Below are 19,130 nucleotides of genomic sequence, written 5' to 3' on the forward strand. Positions count from 1 at the left end.
GATGATGGTGTGGGGTATGATATGGGAAGGTGACTTAAAACTTGAGAACTCTTAGAATTTTGTTGGAAGGGAAAACTCTAAAATGGACTTTGACCAGATGTAATTTAGCCATTGAGAATTAAACAACAAGAATTTCTAACCCTAAGTCAGAGTAATGTCTCACAGAGAGTCTTTATTTTTGATTCCCAGGAAATAGAGATAATGAGAGATTTTAGCCTAAAAGCATTTGGTAACTATGGTGGCTTATCTCTGTACTCCAATAAATTCAGTCTAGGGTGAGAAATCTCCTTCGGAAGAACTAGCCTTTCCTACTAAGACTTAGAGAAATGGTCAATCTCTAATTAGGAAAAAGGCACAAAGGATGGTTATTTTTCTTCCTTTTCAAATGACTGGATGTGTTGGGGCTTTTTCCTTTCAAAAGAACTATAGTGGGGGAAAGCCTCTAGACTTTAAGCTAAAAGACTTATGGATAAAGTTACTTAACCTCTCCCCACCCCTACCTACACACCCAGGACTAGAAACTGAAATCAGAAAGAAACTTATAGCCCCATATTCAGTGAAACTGGACCTGGCAGTGGGCAGCAGTGACTATGGAAACATCAGAATAAAGCTAACCCAAAATTCCCAAGCATCTGACGGAAACTATTCATCTGGTAGATACTATATGTTATGCAAGACCAGTGGAGAACAGACCCAGTGGGAACACGGTAGCACGGCATATATAATGAACTGCTCCTCCATGTGCTTTGGATACCGAGGTTTCCTATGTACGTGTCTGCCATATATCTGCCTTGGCCAAATGTATTTCCTTTACGTATCTTCCAAGCATGTTCTTTACATGTTCCCAATTCCCACAGATGATATGTATTTTGTGGGATAGTGTATGTATTCACCTTAGATTTATTGGAGGAAACTTGTATTGCTACTTTTCTGACCATGTTTTTTTTTTTAATTTTTTCATTAAATTCCTTCACTATGAACTAATTATTGCCTGTGACTGACTAGAAAAAGTGACATCTTGATAGGGGCTCATAAGTTATGAGTCTGATTGAATGCAGATCCATAGAATACCTTCATCTTGGGGGATAGCTTTGTCCTGACTGACTATGAGAATTTAAGAGTGCCCCTCGATATGTTAGGAAACACAGGTCATAACGTACTCGGGACACAAAAATGTCACCTCCCAACCTGAAGGACAAATAACAATTTACATAGAAGACATCAGAAAATTGACTCCCTCTTTCTAGAGCTTAGCCTTCTTCCTCCGTCACCCCCAGATGATCATCCAGCCGATGGTCCTTCCCCTTTCCATTCAGCAAGATCCCTACAATTACAACCTTCTCCGAGCCACTGCATTTAAGGAAATGCCAATAATTAGCGATGGTTATCACAGTAATTAAAACTCCGGGGGAACAATTTGGCCAATATCCATGTGGATCATCCAGAGCCAAGATGGTCCGTGAGCTGAAGCCGTAATGAAATCTTAGCCGCCTCTGGGAAGCAGGAAGCTAAAAGAACATGAAGAGAAATTTTCTACCTCTCGCCCCTTCCCCAAAGCTCCGTCCAGCTCTGGTCTGTCTTTTTCTCATTAAATGCCATTTTCAAGGCTGGCTGCTTTGCCTGCCTTATCACAATCCAGCACACATGAGAAGAAGATTATGGCTTTTGCAGGAATTGCAAAGGTTTGGATTTTTTTCCCCTCCAGAAATGTGAACATTTTCGGAGCCCTGGTTGCCGGGAGGGATGGTACTACTGGGAGGGAAGAGGGGAACGGGGATTAATTCCCACCTAGGGCTTTTCCTGCCAAATTTTGCTACTGTCACGGCCAAGTGTTTATTTTGGGAACGGGTTGAGCTTCTCAGGGTAGACACACCTGTTTGTGCTGCATGGTGTCTGTTAGAAACCAGCCATGGATTTCAGGTTGGAGAGGCAGTGGGGTGATGCGGGAGGGACCTGCCCAGGTTCCCTTCAGCGCCAGGGGCTTCAGACTAGCTCAGCTGGAACGTGCCCCCGTATTTCTTCCCAGCCCTGATTACTACATACAAAGCACTTTCTAAAATACTGGCCTTGAATCTTATATGAGTGCATCAGGTGGACTCTGAAATATAGTCTGTCCTTCCTTGCTTCGCTGGGAAGTAGAGAAGGATCACTGGTTCCTACAGTCCCCAAAAGACCCCATCCCCTCAGAGTCCACAGTAGGAGAGACAGCTATCCACCTGGGGACAATCCAAGGGCGGCACTATGGTAGTCCTGAAGGGTCAGTTAGATCGCCTACATTGGGATCACTCTGACAGGTTGGTTAGATGGCAAAGAAGGAAGGTAGGCTTTGCTCAGAACCATGTTTTTGCTGGTTTTCGGTCTGCGACTCCTCTTGGGATTTTCTTGGCAAAGGTACGGGAGTGGTCGGCCATTTCCTTCTCCAGCTCCTTTGACAGATGAGGAAACTGAGGCAAAAGGGGGGAGTGATTTGCCCAGGGTCACCCAGCTGGTAAGCGGGTAAGGATGGATTTGAAACTCAGGTGTCCCTGACTCCAGGCTCAGTACTATATCCATGATGCCATCTGGCTGCCCTACTCAGAGCTATCCATTGTAATTTTTACTCCTAGGACAGCTCCACTATTTCTACTTATCTGTAATCTATATATTTATATTGATATCTATCTACACACACATATGTAAATAAATTTTAATTGGCAGATTCTTGGGCAAGGAGAAACCCCAAGAGGCAGAGACCACAGCACGAGTCTGAACATTTCACACAACCTTCCTCCCCCTACTCAACAAACTCCAGTGGTTCCCTATTAACTTTTAAGAACAAATACGCATTTCTCTGGGATTTTGAGTTCCTCACACTTCTTCCTGTTTCTTTCCTTCCACATTGTTAGTCCCCATGCAGTCTGTGATCTGGTTACACCATCCGATTATCTGTTCCTCACACATGATGCCCAATCTCCCATCTCCGTGTCTTTGTTCCAGCGTCCTCCAGGCCTGGAATATTATTCCTCCCTCCCTCCACCTCTCAGAATCTCTGACTTTCTTCAAGTTCAGCTCCTTATCATCTCTTGCCTGGACTCTTCACAGTAGCCTTCCGGTCTCTGTATCCAATCCACCCTCTGCTAAACTGCTACGGAGATTTGTCTGAAGCTTAGATCTGACTAGATTACCCCACAGCCCCTATTCTTTGAGCTCTAATGGCTTCCTGTTCTCTGCAAGATCAAATCGAATGTCATCTGTCTCACATTTAAGGCTCTTCATGACTCATTCTGCTACTTTTCTCTCCTCTGAACTCTGCAGTCCAGCTTCACTGGCCAACTATTCCTGGAGTAAACAAGAAAAAATAACTCAGTTTGCCTGGTTTCCTCCTAGCTGAAATGCCACCTTCTATAGGAAACTATCTCAGTCTCCTCAGCTGCTCATTTCTTCCCCTCTGAGATCATATCTTCCTTCTATTCTATAGGTATCTTATATATCCATAGTTATTGACATGTTTTGTCTCCTGTTAGAATGTAAGCTCCCTGAGAGCAGATTCTTGCCCTTTTTCTGTGCCTCCCCCAGCATATAACTGATTGATTGGCTCTGCAGCCCACCCTTCTGGCTTGTTCCTTTAATTGAAAAAAAATTGTCTTGGTCGGTCAAAAGTCATTTTCCCTAGAATCATCCCCAGAATTCCCCCAGAATCCTCCATTTCCTTTCTTTTAGTTGCTCTCCTATAATAATTCAGTGTGTCGCTTCATTTAATTAAAACAAGGCAATGTTTCCTATTTGGGGAAGGAAAGAGACATTTCTTGTTTGGGAAAGGAGGAATAAAATGAAGCTGACCCCCATCTTCTCCAGCACCTCCATCCGTCATCCACTGCCTTTCTTACCTTAGACAGAGATTGCTAGGATCAAAGCTCATTCCAACAAATGCCCAGCGAGGACTCAGCGACTGTCAGCCCATCTACAAATATTGACCGAGCACCCATCGCTCACTGACTCACCCCCAGTGAGGTGCCTCATAAGCTCTACAATTTGGCCCAGATGGAAGGAATTGGTTTTATTACTGGCTGGGGAGCTGAAGCATAGACACATATATCAACATTGTAGAATCGACTTGGCAAGCCCTAAAAGTTCAGAGCAGGGAGAATCATTCTGGCATTGGGGGTGGGGGTGGGCAGAAATAACCTGTTAGTGACCCTGGGATCTATCTGGGCTTTAATGTGAGGGGAGGGGGAAAGGGAGACTGGAGGGAGGGAAGGAGGCAATGGATCGTCTTTCTTTCATCCTCCTGATTGTAGGAGAATTCTAGATGACAGGAGCCCCTCGCATCCTCCCTAGCTCCAGAATAGACTAAACTCCTCCAGAACAAGGAATAAGCAAGGAGACACCTCTTTTTCTGGGTTCTCTCCTTCCTTCTTTTCTACACATTGCCCTTTTCATTGTGGCACTGTCCACAATGTTGTGTGGTTAAAAGATCATGGATGTAGCAGCTCGTTAAGAATGATTTCATTCATTCATTATTCATTCCTATGGCCAGTCCCATCAAGTGCTACTAAATGAGAACTGTTAAGAGAGTTTGGGTTTGGGGGTCGAGGGGTCGAACTTTTGTTTTCATCCAGACCTGTGTTTTAATTGCTTTAGAAGCAGCTGGGTGATAAAGTGGCCAGAGCTGTGGCCCAGGAGCTGGGGAGAACTGATGTTATATCTTTCATGCAAAGAACTAGGAAGATTTAGTTCAGATACTTACTGGCTGTTTGATCCTGAGCAAGTCACTTAACCATTGTCTGCCTTAGTTTCCACAGCTGTCAAATAAAGATAATCCCTATCTCCTGAGGTTGTTGGGAGAATCAAATGAGATAATATGTATAAAACACTTCGCAAACCTCAAAATATTATGAAGATGTTCACTATCATTGTCATTCTTGTCATGATTATTATGAGATGTGAAAACTTGCTGGCTGTGGACAGTTCCTTGGTAACTTAAAAGTCCCAGAGTATCCCCTGTGGGTACTGAGGGGTTAGTGACTTATCTCTGAGAAACACAGCTAGTGTGAGTGAGGAGCAAGTCTTCCTGGTCCCAAGGTATGGCCAGGACTCTATCCTGAACACTATTCATTTTTTTTGTTAATACCCATTGAGTAAAAGGAAAAATCTTGTATTGAGCATTTTCCAAGTGCCTAAGAGTGTACTAAACAAAAGGGACATTAATTCTTGTCCTCAGGGAGTTTATATTGTGTTTTGTGTGTGTTTGTTTGTGTGTGTGTGTGTGTGTGTGTGAGAGAGAGAGAGAGAGAGAGAGAGAGAGAAAGAGAAAGAAAAAGACAGAAAGAGAGAGAAAGAAAGAGAGAAAGAAAAAGACAGAAAGAGAAAGAGAGAGAAAGAAAGAGAAAGACAGAAAGAGAGAGAAAGAAAAAGACAGAGAGAAAGACAAAGAGAGAGAAAGAAAGAGAAAGACAGAAAGAGAGAGAGACAGCAGAGACAGAAATAGACAGAGACAGACAGACAGAGAATGAGAATGAAAGAATTTAAATGGTGCCTTTAGGTTTGGAATATTACAGGGAGGGTGAGTGGAGTCAGAGAGGAACAGATTGATTTCATTAGTATGGAGAATTTCTCGAAAAGGAAAGTAAATCCCCAGCTATTCTCAGCCATACACTGATCCAAGACAATCCCAAAGGACCAATGATGAAGCATACTCTCCACCTCCAGAGAAAGGACTGATATTGATTGAATCTAGAATGCCATGTTCTTTTTCACTCTCTTTCATTTTTTGTTTTCTTCTGGTCTTGTACAAAATGACTAATATGGAAATGTTTTACAGAAAGTATAGCCTATATCCCATTGCTTATTGTCTCAGGGAGGGAAGAGTAGATGGGAGGATGGAATTTGGAACTCAGAATTTTAAATTAAAATGTTAAAAAAAATTGGGGGGGAGAAAAGACAATCAGTTCAGATCAGCACTTTGAGCCAGTGATCTGACTTTTGTTTGTGGGGTGTGGGTGCCCCCAAGCCATTGAAATCTCTAGGAAAGTTTCCTTTTTTTTTTAAAGAAAGAAAGAACCAAGGGCAGCTAGGGGTACAGTAGATAGAGCAGCAGTCCTGAAATTAGGAGGACCTGAGTTCAAATCTAACCTCATACACTTAACACTTCCTAGCTGTGTGACCCTGGGCAAGTCACTTAACCCCAATTGCCTCAAAAAAAAAAAATAAATAAAGGCAAGCAAGCAAGAAAGAACCAGCGCTGCTTGAGTTGGGGGAAGACAGTTGGTGCATGGCTGATACTTCTCCAATCTCAGAAGGTAACCCAAACTGAAATAAAGGCAATTAGAAAACCATAAGCTCCATTATCCAGAAACAAAGGGAGGCCCAGTATTCCACCAGTTCTGTTGCTGTCCAGAGTGTTGGGGCAGATTTGTCACTCTCCGGGTCTTCAGTCTCTTCTTTTGCAGCAAAATATTTTACCTTTGGATGACTAGCTTCCAAACAGACCCCCCTGGGTACTCCAGATGGCAGCCTTAGCTTTTCCAGGCTGGTTTCTGGCCCGATTATTTGCCTGTACCCTTTTTCTCCTTCTTCATTATTCACTGCTTCATCCCACTGCAGGGAATGCTGCTGAAAAACCCCAGTGGATTAGTAGGCATGGAAAGCCCATGGCCCTGATCTCATTTGCTCCCTCGCCTTCTAATTTGTGGTTAGTGCTGCAGTTTGGGCCATCTCGTGTTCTGGGTCCTTTCAAGGGTGCTTTCTAAATTGATTTTTCTCAGCCAGTTCTTCAAGATGAGTTTCCAAATAACATGATTCAGCCCCAATGTGATAGCATTCCCCAGGCTATTATGGCCTCTCTAGATGCACCAATCACAGGCAGATCTTAGATAAGTGGGAGAGGTACAGTGAGTGGGCAGCTGGGTGGCTCAGTGGAGAGAGGGCTGGACCTGCACTCAGGAAGAACTGAGTTCAAGTCCAGCCTCAGACATTTACTTAGCTGTTTTTTTCTCTTTTCTCCGTTTCTTCATTTGTCAAATGAGCTGGAGAGGGAAAGGGCCAACCATTCTAGTATCTCTGCCAAGAAAACCTCAAATGGGAGTCTCAGAGACTCAGACGTGATTGAAATGACCGAACAACCAAAGAGAGTTGTGGGGGAAGCTGTGGGGCATTGTACTGGGTCAAGATGGGGACATAGAAGGTGCCCAAGGGCAATATGGACAAGGGTCCGGCACATAGCGAGCCATTCTAACTGGCTTTCTGGGAATTTGCCTGACTTAATTGAGGACAAGTTCATCCCACTCTGCTTTCAGAGCAAATTTGTGCTTCCCTGCAGAAGAAGCTAGTTTGAGCAGTGAAGTAAAGAAGGGACGTGATTGTAGAAATATGTAAAAATCCCACTCACAGTTCATATTTTTCTGTTTGTATTAGGTTTGGGGGTGAAGGGGATCTGACATTGTGATTTCATTGTTTAGCGATGTAGATCAGTGAATGAAGTACTAGGCTTTAAGCCAGGAAGACTCCAAAATCAAATCCCACCCCAGAGACTCTCCATTGAAGAATTAGCAGTATTTGCTAGGATTCACATTGCATTTTAAGGTTTGCAGAGCACATTAGGTGTGTTCTGTCCTTTGATCCTCACAACATTTTTAGATTATCACTTTCATTTTACAGATAAGGAAACTGAGGCAGGCAGGGGTAAAGCCTCTATCCCCTGGGCCCTCCCTGGGCCACAGGTCTAGGCTAAAATGAAAACAGTAGAACTTGGGGACAAGAGGGGCCTCCCTGGTATCAGCTGCTGCAAACATGTGCCTTATCCCTAGGTGTGGAAGAGGTCCGGGGCCTGGTTCTACAAAGCACTGCCGAAATACATACTGCCTCTGAAGATACCGGGCCAAGCCAGTGAACCCCACTTCAGGCTCCCCCCTATAGAACCGCCCATGAGTGATCCAAGGAACATCAGCACTAGTCGATGCTACTCCTGGGCCCGAGGGAAAGGTAGGTTCCCCACCTCCTCTAAAAACCCACCCTCATGAATGCTGAAAACTATCTTTTTGCATATACTTAAAAAATAAAAAGCTATCTTTTAAAAATGAAGAACCCCCCCAAAAAAAATCCCACCCATTCCCCCCCAATGTCAAAGAGCACTGTGGGAAGCCTGGAAATCCAGGATTTAGAGGCCATGTGATCTTGACCAATCCCCTAACCCCTTAGGGCCTCAGTTTCCTTCTGTGTAAAATGGCATGATTGGACTTGGAGCCTTTAAAGTTCCCTTCAGCTCCAAATCAATGATCCTATATTTCTTTTTTGTGTGTTTTATATTTATTTTTTTAATAATAGTTTTTTTTATTTTTCCAAATACATGCAAAGATAGTTTTCAACATTCACCCTTGCAAAGCCTTGTGTTCCATATTTTTCTCCCTCCTTTCCCATCTCCCCCTTCCCCTAAAACCACAAGGAATCCAACATGTGCAATTCTTCCAAATATATTTCTACATTCATAATGCTGCCCAAGGAAAGTCAGAATCAGTCCCTTATTTCCAAGGATCCTTTCCAGACCCACAACCCCAGCATCCTCTGATTGGATTGGCTCCTTTCTGAGCAGGGAGATGGGGACCAGGAGAGAATACTATATATGGTTTCAGACACAGTCATTGTATATTGGATGTCTTACTTAACTTGTAACAACAAGGGAGAGTTCAAGGGAGATTGAGGGAATGGAGAATGGAGATATTTCTAGGATAAAAAATATGATGTAAAAATAAAAAATAACAGTGATGGTTTAAAAAAAAGCCAGTACTCAGAAAATGAAGATTAAATGGACTCAGTCTGAATCTCTGAGATTTTCCCTTGGCTTCTTCTCCACACCCTCCTGTTCCCTCCCTTTGCCACCCAGTCATCTGGCATGAGGAGGCAGCCTCTAATTGCCAGCAGAAAACAGGCTAGAAGGATTGCCTCTGACAGGCAGAGAAGCTCGGCTGGAAGCCAGAGAAGGCAGCTTGGTTCCCATCACTCTAATAAGCATTGATCTGGGGAGTGGAGGTGGCGAGACCTCAGACAGCTACATGGATTTCTGGAGAAATACAGTCTCCATCATTTGGAAATTTGGGAGGTTTTTCATGTTTTTTGTGAAATATTAAAGATGTGTCTCATCCAAGAGACCCATAGTTTTATTTCCTCTCTGCTCAATGACTATGTCTGAGGGTTGTGCCTAATGGAAGGATTCTCAGCCACTGACAAGTACGCTGGGTTTGATACCTGCCTCACGGTCCCCCTCCATGTCAACTTGTTAGTGATGCTGACTGGGGCGCCCTGGCCCAGGTGCCTCGTCCTGTGGCCCCCGGACAGCCACATGTGATTCATCCACAGGATCATAAGCTAAGGGGTCAAGGGCTGAAAGGACTTCTCATCCAGCCCTCTTACTTTACAGGTGAGGGAATTAAAACCTGACAAGGTAACATGATTTGCTATTCCTTTAGGCTCAGGGGTTCTGGCTTCAAGTATGGATTTTAGTACTTATTAGCCATGTGACCACAGGCAAGACAACTTTTCTAAGCCTCAGTTTTCTCATCTGGGATGTGGGTAGAATAATATTTGCATTGCCCCAGAGGGTCTTTGTGAGATCCAAATGAATTGTCTAGAAAACAATTTGTAAACTTTAAAAGACTACGTTTAAATTTGTATGTTTTGTATTAATCTCATTTTTATCACCACGCTTTGATGAAATTCACATAGAAACAATTCTGGAGAAAGACGCTGTTATTATTATGTATGTTTAAAAGTTGATAAACTGTTGCACAGCTGGATAAAGTAGCTGCTTTTTATTACTTGAATAAAAGTACTGGCTTGTCAGCTTATATTCTGCAGACTCACAGAAATTATCTTTGGAATGAGTCGAGTAGTGGGCAGAAAAAGAGATGTCCTTGTCAGGACAAGGTTCCCAGGGGGTTGTAATTTCTCCTGTTAGATCTCTATATTTTGAAAGTTTTCATTTTGTGTAGTTTGGAAACTATGAATGTTTGGTGCGGCGGTATTTATTAAAAGTTCTGTTCTGAAATTTTTATAGATCACATATATTATAGTATGAGCAATGGTGGGCAACAGTTTACACTCTAAAGAAACTTGAATTCTCCAGGATTGTCTGAGGTTTTATGAGGAATATGTTATTTATTAATTTAAAGCATGGTGAGCATAGGAGATGGTTTAGGAGTCCCAAAAGTCTTAGTGCTGATTTAGGCTTTACTACCTTTAATACTTTATTTTATTACAAAACTTACAAAATTACCATTTGAAAGTCTAATTTTCAAAATTTATTTTACTCTTATTTAGTTTTGTGCATTTTGAAAAATAAATTTTAATTTTAACAGAATGGAGTACCTTGTCCTTTTGTACTGCATTGCAGTTTTCAGGATGGCATTCTTAGGGTCATGGATGGAGAGAGAAGTTCTTCTTGTTTGACCACCTTAGTCATTTGATCTACCTCCATTAAGGGGGATTCTTATGAAGTTCATATCAAAATCTTGTTGTTTGGGTAACTCAAGGCCAAGATTAACAATACACCTCTTTCAGTTACTAAGAAGCAACTGATGGAAGTTTTTAGAAAACTTGAAAATCAACTGGAGCAATATATAGCACAAGAAAATGAGATATTACTTCATTGCATAATCTAGTTTGATCAATAGATCCACACTTATTAAGGTCAGTCTTTCTAAAAATAATTTCTGGTGACAGCTCCTAAACATGCATGATTCAGTCATTTGTTTGAGGCGTCTTTGTTGCAGTATTATTGATCGAGTTTACATGGTTGTCACCCATAGAGGGCCTTTTGATTCTACTCTTGGACCATAGCAATGTCATAGGATGCATCTGGAGAATAAGCACTTTTTAATCACATTCAGTAAATCCAGTAATATACACCTACATTTGTCCTCTATTGTTTCTTAAAGTCTTTTTAAAGCTCCAAAAGCATTCCTATTTATCATATCTTTTGAGAGCTTCTGTCAATCCTCTTCCACCTTTTTAGCAAGAAAATATTTAATTTTCTATAGCTGTCATAGGTTAATGAGCCCTGCTTTTCATTAACATTGCATTGATTTTAGTCTGGATCCATTCTAGAACCATTGTCTTCCATTTATGAAACTAAAACGATACAGCAAGACAGGTATAATGACTCCAAATGTGCTTTTCCCATCAAGCTTTGACTTTAGGATGCTAATCTGTCTCTTAACAGAGTCAGTTTGAGCTTCTCTTTGATAGCTTTGTACTTGGTGTAACTGGCCTGAAAAAGACCAAGGAATATCTCATGCATTGCCTTTAATCCATTGGTTAATTTTACCTTCAGGTTCAAGCTCAAAACCTTCAGTTCTCTCTGTTCTTCTTTGATGCACATTCAGTGTCCAAATGACATTTTGATATCATTGGAGAAGGTTTTTAGGAAGTGAAAAAGCTATTTAATGTGCCTTCGGAGGAACCTTAAAACTGATTCTATTCAAATATATTAATTAAGATGACATTTTAGTAGGTTTCCCTCTTTGACTTGAAAGCCTTTCTCAGCTCTATTTTGAGAATGATGATGGTGGATTTAGTATTTGGCAGAAGCATAGTGTCTCTCTGAAAGATGGCACATTTTGTAACAGTTGTTCTTGACATTATAGTATGGCAGCATGTTTTAAATAGAGAATAATTTTCCACATGGACATCAGACTTCCAAGGAAGCCATAGCTATATTTTTTCAAGCCCAGGAGAAGCAGTATAAAAGCATTCTAAAAATAAATTCATTAAATTAAAATCAATTTGGGGATAAGGGTGACTGAGATCCTAGGACATACACAGAGACTGCTCAGTGGTGACGTTCACCTGGGATATAATTTAAGCAATTATCCTTGTGAACTAGAAGCTTACATTTAGTTGTTTATCTCAACCCACAGTATTTCTTTGTTATGGATTTAATTTTCTTTTATTTACTCACATCTCTAACCTCAATTTCTGTAGTACTCAGATGGAGCAAAGGACTGGAGCAATATATAGCACAAGAAAGTAGTTGTGTTGAATTTTAATAAGAAATATACCAACGTTCTGGAATTTTAAGTAATTAGCCTTCCAAATTTTTTGTAAGTATGAAGAATTTACACTTCTGACATTAATTGTTGAGTTTAAAATTTTTATTTTCGGCTAGAAATTCTCTTCCTCCTGCCAGCCCCTTTGCTGTCCTGGAGGAGATGGTTAAGATCAGGCCCCATCCTCTGCACAAGTCCTGGCTTCTAGCTCCACTGACTTGCTCAGGTTTTGGCCTGAGCCCCTTCTTCATCTTTTTTGAATTATATTTCTAGGAGTCGCTTCCATCTCTTAATGAGGTCTTGATAGGCCCAAAATGGCATATTGTTATAGCATGCTTTGCTGCCTGGCCGCTGCCCCGGACTCATCTCCTGCTGTGCTTCCCTACCCAGGTATTGCCCTGACCCTTTTTCCTGCTGTGGCTCCGGCCAGAGCCTCTGTAACCTTCTGCTTCTCCTGTGGAGGTTTCTTGTGTACACCTAGGCCAGATAGAGAAACACTTATCTATTTCTCTTTGGTTTTTTAAATTAATTGTTCCTCCTGATTTGCTTTTGGAACTTTTCTGGAGCATTTAATAAAGTTTATTTTATTTATATTTATATTATATTATAGTAATTATTTATATCATATATTTGTAGATGATGCATATATTTATACAATACATTTATAAATATTAAATATTTTTAAAATATGTTAAAATCAAATTAGGTGCTTCTTTCAGTGCTACAATATTTTAAAGTAATGATTTGTATTCCCTATATCAAGCTTTTACAAAAATTATAAAATGGGGGCAGCTAGGTAGTACAGTGGATAGAATACCAGCCCTGAAGTCAGGAGGACCTGAATTCAAATGTGACCTCAAGACATTTAATATTTCCTAGCTGTGTGACCCTGGGCAAGTCACTTAACCCCAATTGCCTCAGCAAAATAAATAAATAAATAAAATTTAAAATAATAAAATCAATAGCTAAAAAGTTTAGATCAGGATTTCCCCTATAGGCTATCATAGAGCTTTCTTTTCTTTTCTTTTCTTTTCTTTTCTTTTTTTAAAATTCTAATTAATTAATTTACTTATTTATTTGCAAAGCATATGCATGGGTAATTTTTCTGACATTGACCCTTGCAAAACCTTTTGTTCCAAATTTTCCCCACCTTCTCCGCATCCCCTCCCCTAGCTGGCAGGTAGTCCCATACATGTTACATATGTTGAAATACATATCATGGGGCTTTCTTAAACCAGAATAAATGTAATTCTTTCTACCATACTGAGCAAATCTAAAACTATTGTCTACACGTTCTAATTTTCAGCATCTTCAATCAGTCAGTCAACCATCAAGATTTTTTCTTCTCAGTATTATTTTTTTCCAACTACATGTAAAGATAGTTTTCAAAATTCGTTTTTGTAAAACTTTGTGTTCTAAATTTTTCTTCCTCCCTCTCTTACTTTCCCCCTCCCCAAGACAGCCAGAAATAAATCTGATATATGTAATCCTTTTAAACGTATTTCCATATTTGGCACAATCATCAAGACTTTTTAAAGCTCCTGTTATATACCAGGCATTGTGCTTGGTGCTGGAGAAGAGTTCCTGGCCTCAAGAAGCTTATGTTCTTTTTATTTATTTATTTATTTTTGAGGCTCATGTTTTAGTCGGACAGATAACATGTACATATACAGACACATACAACATAGACACGTACAAAGCAAGGCTAGTTTTGTAGGAAAGACTCCAGCAGTTGAGGGGACTTGGAAAGTACTTACACAGCAGATGGTACTTGGGGCAAGGTTTGAAGGAATCTGAGAGGTGGAGGTGAGGAGGACATTCCAGCCATGGGGACAGTCTGTGCGAAGGCAAAGGAGAGAAAGTGTTGTATATGAAGGGAAGGCCATTGTGGCCAACTTGATTTTAGTTTGTGGAGAAAAGACAGGAGAGTGAGCTCGGGCCTGGTCCCTCTGCTCTGCTTATGGCTTTCCTCAAGATACTCAAATTCAATTCATTGCAGTGGAGGAAAGAGTGGTCATATTAACACATTCATAAATAATTCTAATACTGAGTAAGGTATGAGAGTGGTAAAGGTGAGATCTGGCAAAGTGCTCTAACTTTCAGGAGGGAAGGATCCCTTTCAGCTGGGCTAGCATAGGGGAAAACATCATGAAGGAGGAACATAAAACAGTTGAAAGAAAAGGAAAGAGAAAGGAAGGAGAAGTGGAAGGGAAAAGAAAAGAGAAGGAAGGAAAGAAAGGAAAAAAGGAAGGGAGGAAGAAAGAAAAGAAGGAAGGAAGGAAGGGAAAAGGAAGAAAGGAAAGGATGAAAAGAAAGGGGAAAGGGGAGGGAGGAAGCAAGGAAAAAAGGAAGAAAAGAATGAAGGAAGAAAGGAAGAAGGGAAAGAAAGAAGGAGAGAAGGGAAGGAGGGAAGAGGAGAGAGTGATTTTATAAGTCCATGCATCATAAAGTCCATCATACAGCCTACACAAAGGCACAGAAATGGGAAATGGCAGGACTTCAAGGAATACCATGTAGTTCACCGATAATGCAAAAAGGGGTGAAATATGAAAACAGACAAGAGAGGTAGTTGGAGCCAGATTGGGAAGGTCCTTAGAAGTCAAGCTAATTAATTTGTATGTTTTCCTAGAGTCAATAGGTAGCCCTATAGGGCTAATGACATGACAAAGTTTGGGGTAAGTATTGGATGAGAGAACATCAAAACCCATGACTTGTAATTTGTAGTCAGGGGTGTGCTGATAAATGTTTAACAACCAGTTCTCTAGGGAAAATAAACATGTACTCTCAAATCACTTTTAAGTTTAATTTGCATTACTAATATTTTTTCTATTAATTTCTTTAGTCTAGACAACCAGTAAAAGAGCCCTGATTTGACTGTAACCAATTTTGGCATTTACCAATCTCTGGGGTATAAATGCTCACACTGAAAATTTAACAATTAGCTAGCTGGTTTGAGCTGGCTCCAGCATACCCCTTTGTGGAGGGGAATCCCCCCTGTTTATCCCTCGACCTCCCATTCCCCCAATAGGGAAAGATCAAAAGCCCTGAACCCCAAGGCCAGAGCCTAGTCTCCTAGGGACAAGCCATCTCACTCTGGCACAGCATTATAAGAGCTGGTCTTTCTTTCCTCTCAAGATGTTAAAAATCTGGCCAGCTCTGCCAGCTTCCGTACCTCATCAGAACCATGAACTCCGGGGTCAGCAGCTGCTCAGTCCTGCCCAGCTCTGGGCATGTGCCAACCAGGGGGATGGAGAGAATGAAGGAATCACCTCACCAGAGATGTTCCAGGGAGGCACAGATGGAGAGTCATCTGGCCTTTTAATTAGGTGTAAGGCTGGTGTACAACAGATTCAGAATTAGCTCACCATCTATTAGAAGGGTTTACATGATGGGAAGGGCAGGGACGGGCACTTTGCATCATTTTCCCTCAAAAGCAAAGGGTTTAAAACCAACTCAAGATCTTGGGAACAAGAAGAGGCACCTAGAGCAGAGTGAGGCCCTCTGAGTTTTTGTCCAGGAAGACTCCACAGTTGCAGGAAAAGTGATATTCCTAATTTTTCTGCCCAGGAAAAGGGAAATGAATGAGACTTTCATTGTTTTCGAGAAACAAGGCAAGAGAGCAAGGGCCTTGGTATACCAGAAGGCCAAAAGCAAAGGGCACAAGATAGGTTATGGGAGGCTTGGGGTTGCCCTAGAATGCAGTAGCTATAAGAGGGATCAGTATAGAAAAAGCAACTCTCTATTAACTCCATAACTTGTCTTTTTTGTTAACTAGATACTGAGCTTGGTATCTATTTACCAAAAGCCTAACAGTACCTTCTAAATTCTGCCTTAGTCATGTCCCTGGTTGTGAGACTGAAAGATCTGGGGTGGGGGGGTAATCCCTCAGGCTGAATTAGTGGGAGACAGAGACAGAAACAGAACTTTCCTTCTAGCTGAAATATCGTCTCCATTCCTCCATATGTCGCCATTTCTTATTTCTCATCTCTTTGAAGTCCTAGCTCACAACTCACCTCTCTTAGGAAGTCTTCTCAGATTACACCTGCTTGATAGAAGCAGTCATCAGTATAGTAGGGATACGGGTGTTGTCTCTGGAGTCAGAGGGCCTGGGTTCATATCCTACCTTGGTGAACTTAGACAAATCACTTGTTCCTTGCTGAGCCTGTTTCCTCAGCTGTACAATGAAGATGGTTGGACTAGAAAGCCTTTGACTTCCTCGTGATTCAGGTCTGGATCTATGATCCCTGGAAGATAACTTGTTAGCTCTGTGTAATCTGGGAGAGCAGGATGATTCATCTCTCTCATTGGTTTCCCCAGCACCCAGTACCATGCTTGATAACAGCAGGGACTTAATAAATATTTGTGATTGATAAGTTGATGTTACTTCAGCACATACGTACAGGGAACATATCATGGGCCCAGCCTTGTACTAGGGGCTTTGTGGGTTATTGTGATATTTAGACCAAAACATGGCTGCCTCAAGCAATTTTAAATCTCATGGGTGACCTAAGATGGACACACATTAAAGCAGAAACAAAGGGAGGGACTGGACCTGTAACTTCAATAAGTAAGGAGAACTTCCAGTGGAGAATGCCCTCTGTCGGGGCAAATTGGCAATTTCTCTGCAATTTATGGTCTCAGAGAGTTATACTGAGAGATTAAAAATGTTTAAGGTTACATGGCCAGCATGTGTCAGAGGCAGAACGCAAGTCACTAAATATCACATGGCTCAGATAGTTAAGGGATGCAGGCAGTATGGCCCATTAGGGGCTTACTGGAGAGTGTAGACTCTAGGCTGGCATGATGGGAAAGGGGTCGTGGGAGAGGAGATACTTGGTTGGGTGTTGCCCACCTACGAGAACAGGAATGTGGCCAGCTCTGTGAAGGCAAGGACTGCCTTATTTTTGTCTGTTTTCCCAGTACTTAGCACAGAGCCTGGCAAATAATAGGTGCTTAATAAATGTTTGTTGATTGCTTGGCTGATTCCAGCTCTGGTTCCAGATCAGAAAAACTATGAAAGTGATGAAACTTGGAAGACATGAGGAAGTCTTGTATGGGAGGCAGTTTGGGTTCTAGAATTCTAAATAGAATCATGAAGCCTAGCTCTAGCTCACAGATATCACTGCTCTCCATACTTGTACACAGTAAGAACTTAATAAATTCCTGTTGAATTGTTGACCCAGTTATGCTTCTGTTAATTGTATACCAGCACTGGCAGTGGGGTCTGGACAACCCAGGAGAGTGTATAACTGAGAAGAGGACGTGTTGGATGGGAAAAGCAGCACCAGCAGAGGTGTGGAGGTGAGACTGAGCAGGGAAAAGTTTGTAAACCCAAGCTGGCTGGCCAGAAGGATTTCTGTCATTGAAGAGCCAGGATGCTGGGCTGAGGAACAGCATGATATGGTGGATAGAAGACTGATTCTGGAGTCCAAGGTTCTGGATTCAAATCTCACTTCCGCTACCACCTGCGTGACCTTAGACAAGACACCCCACTTTGATTAAGCGGATCTCACTTTACTCCTTAAAATCAGGCTCTCAGACTAGCTAGCCACTGAGGTCCTTTCTCATCCAGCGCTCAGAGCCGAGTCTGGCCTCTACCTTGTTGACAGTGAGGGGGCATTAATGAATCCAGAATAGGAAGAGGACCAGATGAAAGCAGGATGCATCTAGGGACTGGGAGTATCACGGCCGGAGAGGGAGAGACAGAAAGCAAGGAAATTAGCCAGAAATCGTCTTCTGCAGAAGGTAGGATTTGAGGTGGGTCTTGAAGGAAGACCAGGAGACCCTGTGTGAAGCCCTAAGAGCACTGACTGCCCCACAGGTGAAAGGCTGTCTCGTAGTGGGAACAGTTGGAATAGGGAGGATGGAAGAGGCTCGAGCCACATTTCAGATGAAGAACCCACCAGGATGATAAGATGAGAGGCTGGGAGGAGGGAGAAGTCAGAGATGAGCCTGAAACTTCACACTGGAGACATGTGGAGAGCAATGAGATTCGAGGATTAAGGAAGTCTTGAGGGGGAGGCAGTTCAAGGAGCTGAATAAATTTGGTTTTAGATAAGTTTGAGGTGATATTCTGTCAGAGAGATCTCTTGGAGATTTGGGCCTAGAGCCTTTGAGAGAGAGAATGGAGGGAATGAGAGTGAATAAAGGGAGAGACAGAGATGGGGGAGGAGTTTGGAGCTGAGGGTTCAACCTTAGAGGCCATCTCCTTCACTTTACAGATACGGGGATAAAGTGGCTTGTCTAAGGTCACAGAGAGGACACACAGGTCCTCTGCCCTTTTGCCCCACAGAGCAAAATCAGTGCTCTGTCCCCTGTGCCACACCAGCATCTTTAGAGAAGTTACCTAGAACCCCATCCTGGCTCTGACACTTAGCCCTGACAGTTGGGACTGCAATTGTTTTGGTCCTCAGTTTCCTCATCTGTAAAAGTGAAGTTGAACTCAAAGACTTCTGGGGTCCCTTCCTGCCTGGGGCAGAGGGGAAGGGGAAGAAGGCAGACACTCTGCCAGGTACAGTTTCAATCTCCCAAGGAGATGGTGGAGATGGATTGGGCAGCGCCAGGAAAGGGAGCCCAAGTAAAAGTGGCCAGTAGGCTACTTCAGGGAGGACTGTCAGCCCCCCGGGACAAACCCCAACCTGTCCTTCCTGCCTGGTGATGGCTCAGACCCCCAGCATTCAGGGTGCCCTTGTGAGCAGACTTTGCTCTGTAGAAATGACCAGACTCTCACATGCTGCACATGAGCAGATGGTGGTTCCCTAATGAGAGCTGGGGCGAGTGTCCTCAGAGCAGTCCCTGCTGCTCCATCCTCACCCAGCTGTGGCTCTTCCCAGAGCCCGTTAGCTGCTGGGATTCCCTCTGGCAGTCACCAAGCTTCATAGCCATGGGCCCTGCAGCCCCAGCGAGACTTTTAGGTTTTTAAATTTATGATCCTGAGATTCAGGGCAGGATTCAAAGCCTTGGTCTCACAAGCCAGCGCTCTGTCCTCTGTGGCTCTAGCCTCCCTAACAAGCAGCTATCTCTGAACATCTCCGTAGGAGAGTCTCAGCACTGAGCAGGGAGAGAGCTCACTGGCCATCTAATCCTCCCCCTACACCAAAGGACTCCCTCCCA

General features: G+C 42.5%; 1 protein-coding gene across 2 annotated transcripts in view; it reads left to right on the top strand.

The window, feature by feature from the left end:
- Positions 1–19,130, top strand: part of RPH3AL (rabphilin 3A like (without C2 domains)) — a 163,495-nt gene that overhangs the window by 96,338 nt on the left and 48,027 nt on the right. For both annotated transcript variants that reach the window (XM_012549845.3, XM_012549847.3), the window contains one exon: positions 7,785–7,959. In XM_012549845.3, the coding sequence (XP_012405299.1) occupies positions 7,785–7,959 (175 nt within the window). The remainder of the gene's footprint in view (positions 1–7,784; positions 7,960–19,130) is intronic.

Source organism: Sarcophilus harrisii, chromosome 4, assembly GCF_902635505.1.
Source record: "Sarcophilus harrisii chromosome 4, mSarHar1.11, whole genome shotgun sequence".
Taxonomy (NCBI): domain Eukaryota; kingdom Metazoa; phylum Chordata; class Mammalia; order Dasyuromorphia; family Dasyuridae; genus Sarcophilus; species Sarcophilus harrisii.